At 55.3% G+C, this 2,152-nt stretch overlaps 1 protein-coding gene across 1 annotated transcript; it reads left to right on the forward strand.

Annotated features, from left to right (window-relative positions):
• The first annotated feature begins 335 nt into the window (after positions 1–335).
• On the forward strand, positions 336–1,833 carry LOC133895959 (UPF0481 protein At3g47200-like). The gene has a single exon (XM_062336480.1). It carries the CDS (start codon positions 350–352, stop codon positions 1,754–1,756), a length of 1,407 nt encoding a protein of 468 aa, XP_062192464.1. The 5' UTR covers positions 336–349; the 3' UTR covers positions 1,757–1,833.
• The last annotated feature ends 319 nt before the right edge of the window (positions 1,834–2,152 follow it).

Genomic DNA, 2,152 nt, shown 5'->3' on the forward strand with positions numbered 1-2,152 from the left:
GAGTGAACCGTGAGGCATTCTGCAGGCGACCGAGAACGATGGCGTCAGATATCTGAAGACCATGTCTTGTTGATGCTTCTACAGATGCCAGACCAGCAACATTAGGATTTTGGAGTCAGGAGGAGTGCATATTACAAAAAGACCATGGGGCTCAAAATGAAGCTTGGAACCAAACCTTGGCAACTATTTTGGCAAGGGATCTGGATAAAGAACATGGATGCTTCGGCCATCATATCACTCTGAGTATCTGACACAGCTGGAGCTTTGCAAAGGAATCATAGCCCAAGCATATAAGTCGAAATGGCTAGCGGTTGGCACACTCGGTTCCTAAATACTATTGTTTGCCGCCATGGATGCCGGCACAACAACAATACTCATCCATGATGGCCCAACCCCAGCACAAGAACGAGCAATACTCATCCACGACGTGCCGACGCAAGAAATACTGGCCATCGACGAGAGGATCGCGACGACGACCGAGAGGCTCGAGGCCGATTTCGAGAACGTGGATACCAAGATCCACAGGTTCCCCCGCGACCTCCGGGGGATCGGCGGCGACAACGACCGCTACATCGCACCGAGCGTGGTGGCCATCGGCCCGTACCACCGCGGCTCGGCGCACCTGCAGAAGATGGAGGAGGTCAAGCACGCGGCGGCCTACCACCTCTGTAGAGGAAAAGGACGCTCGACGATGGAGGTCTACGAGAAGGTGCTCTCCGTCGTGGGCGCAGCTCGCGGCTGCTACGACGCCGACGACCCGTCGGTCGCGGGCGTCAGCGACGCCGACTTCGCGGCCATGATGTTCCTCGACGGCTGCTTCCTGCTGCAGTACATGGTCGGTGACGCCGCACGAGTACCGATGCTGCAGAACCGGATGACGGGGCCCAGCGTCCAGAAGGACATCTTCCTGCTCGAGAACCAGATCCCGTGGCTGGTGCTCGAGGCCCTCACGGAGTTCATGTCCGTCGATGTGCACGGGTTTGTTGACAGGATGGGAGACAAGTTCTTCCCAGGAAAGGCAAAGGCAACGAATTGCTGGAGGCGGATGCAACGGGGATGCATCCCGGCGCCGACGACGGGAACGGATGAACGAGGCGGCGGCAGCAGCAGTTTTGAACAGTATAAGCCGCCGCATCTCCTTGGCCTCCTCCGGTTCAAACAGGTAGGCCGCATGCCTGAACGCGAGGTGAACTACAAGGGCTTCCCGTTGTCGCTGTCCAGCAGCGCCGTGGAGCTCGCGCAGATCGGCGTCAGGCTTACAAGGAGCACGCAGCCGTGGTTCGGGGACACGAGCGTCAGCCGGGGCCACCTGTTCGGCAAGCTGTCGCTGTCGCCGGTGTTCCTGAACGACGTCACCGCCTCCTGGCTCGTGAACATGGCTGCGCTGGAGGCGAGCATTGCCGCGAGCTTTGAGTCGGACGGCTTCGTAGTGAGCTCGTACCTGGCGGTGCTGGCGATGCTCATGGACCGGAAGGAGGACGTGCACATGCTGCGGGAGAAGCGCGTGCTGCACGGCACCCTGAGCAACAAGCAGGCGCTCGGCTTCTTCAAGGACCTCGGCCAGAACCTGTGCTTCGGCCGCCGATACTTCGCCACCTTGGAGCAGATCGAGGCGTACAAGCGCAACAGGTGGGTCTGCATCGTCCCATACAAGTTCGTCTACAACAACTTCAAGGTCATCGCCGCCGTCCTGTCCATAACCGGCGTGCTCGTCGGCATCTTTAAGACCCTTCTCTCACTCAAGCATCGTTGGTAGATATAATACTATATGATTCGTAACTCGCCACTCATGCACGTTTTTCTTCTTATTTTTGTTTTATCCAAGGTCACATTGTACACGCGATGCATAATTTTTATTATATGTAACAAAGGCTGTTGTTCGATTTAACGGTGAACGTGCTCGACGTGCCGTGATGCTCTTAATAGCCTATCTATAGTCCCAGTTGGTTCTTCGTGTTAGACGGTAGTCACGAGCTACATTAATTATGCAATAGATCAACTAGCATGTGTAGGTTCTTTTTCAAGAAAATAGATAAACCAAACAAACCATAGATCCAAATGCCCTCAAACTTGGCAGAGCTGTTGATGTACAGTACCCTACGAACTGACCAAATCTCAGTTAAATTGAACAACGTTTGGGCTCCCAAACCGA

Source organism: Phragmites australis, chromosome 16, assembly GCF_958298935.1.
Source record: "Phragmites australis chromosome 16, lpPhrAust1.1, whole genome shotgun sequence".
Taxonomy (NCBI): domain Eukaryota; kingdom Viridiplantae; phylum Streptophyta; class Magnoliopsida; order Poales; family Poaceae; genus Phragmites; species Phragmites australis.

Bases quoted from the DNA above. Each gene is read 5' to 3' on its own strand.
- LOC133895959 (XM_062336480.1), top strand. From the start codon at position 350: ATGGATGCCGGCACAACAACAATACTCATCCATGATGGCCCAACCCCA.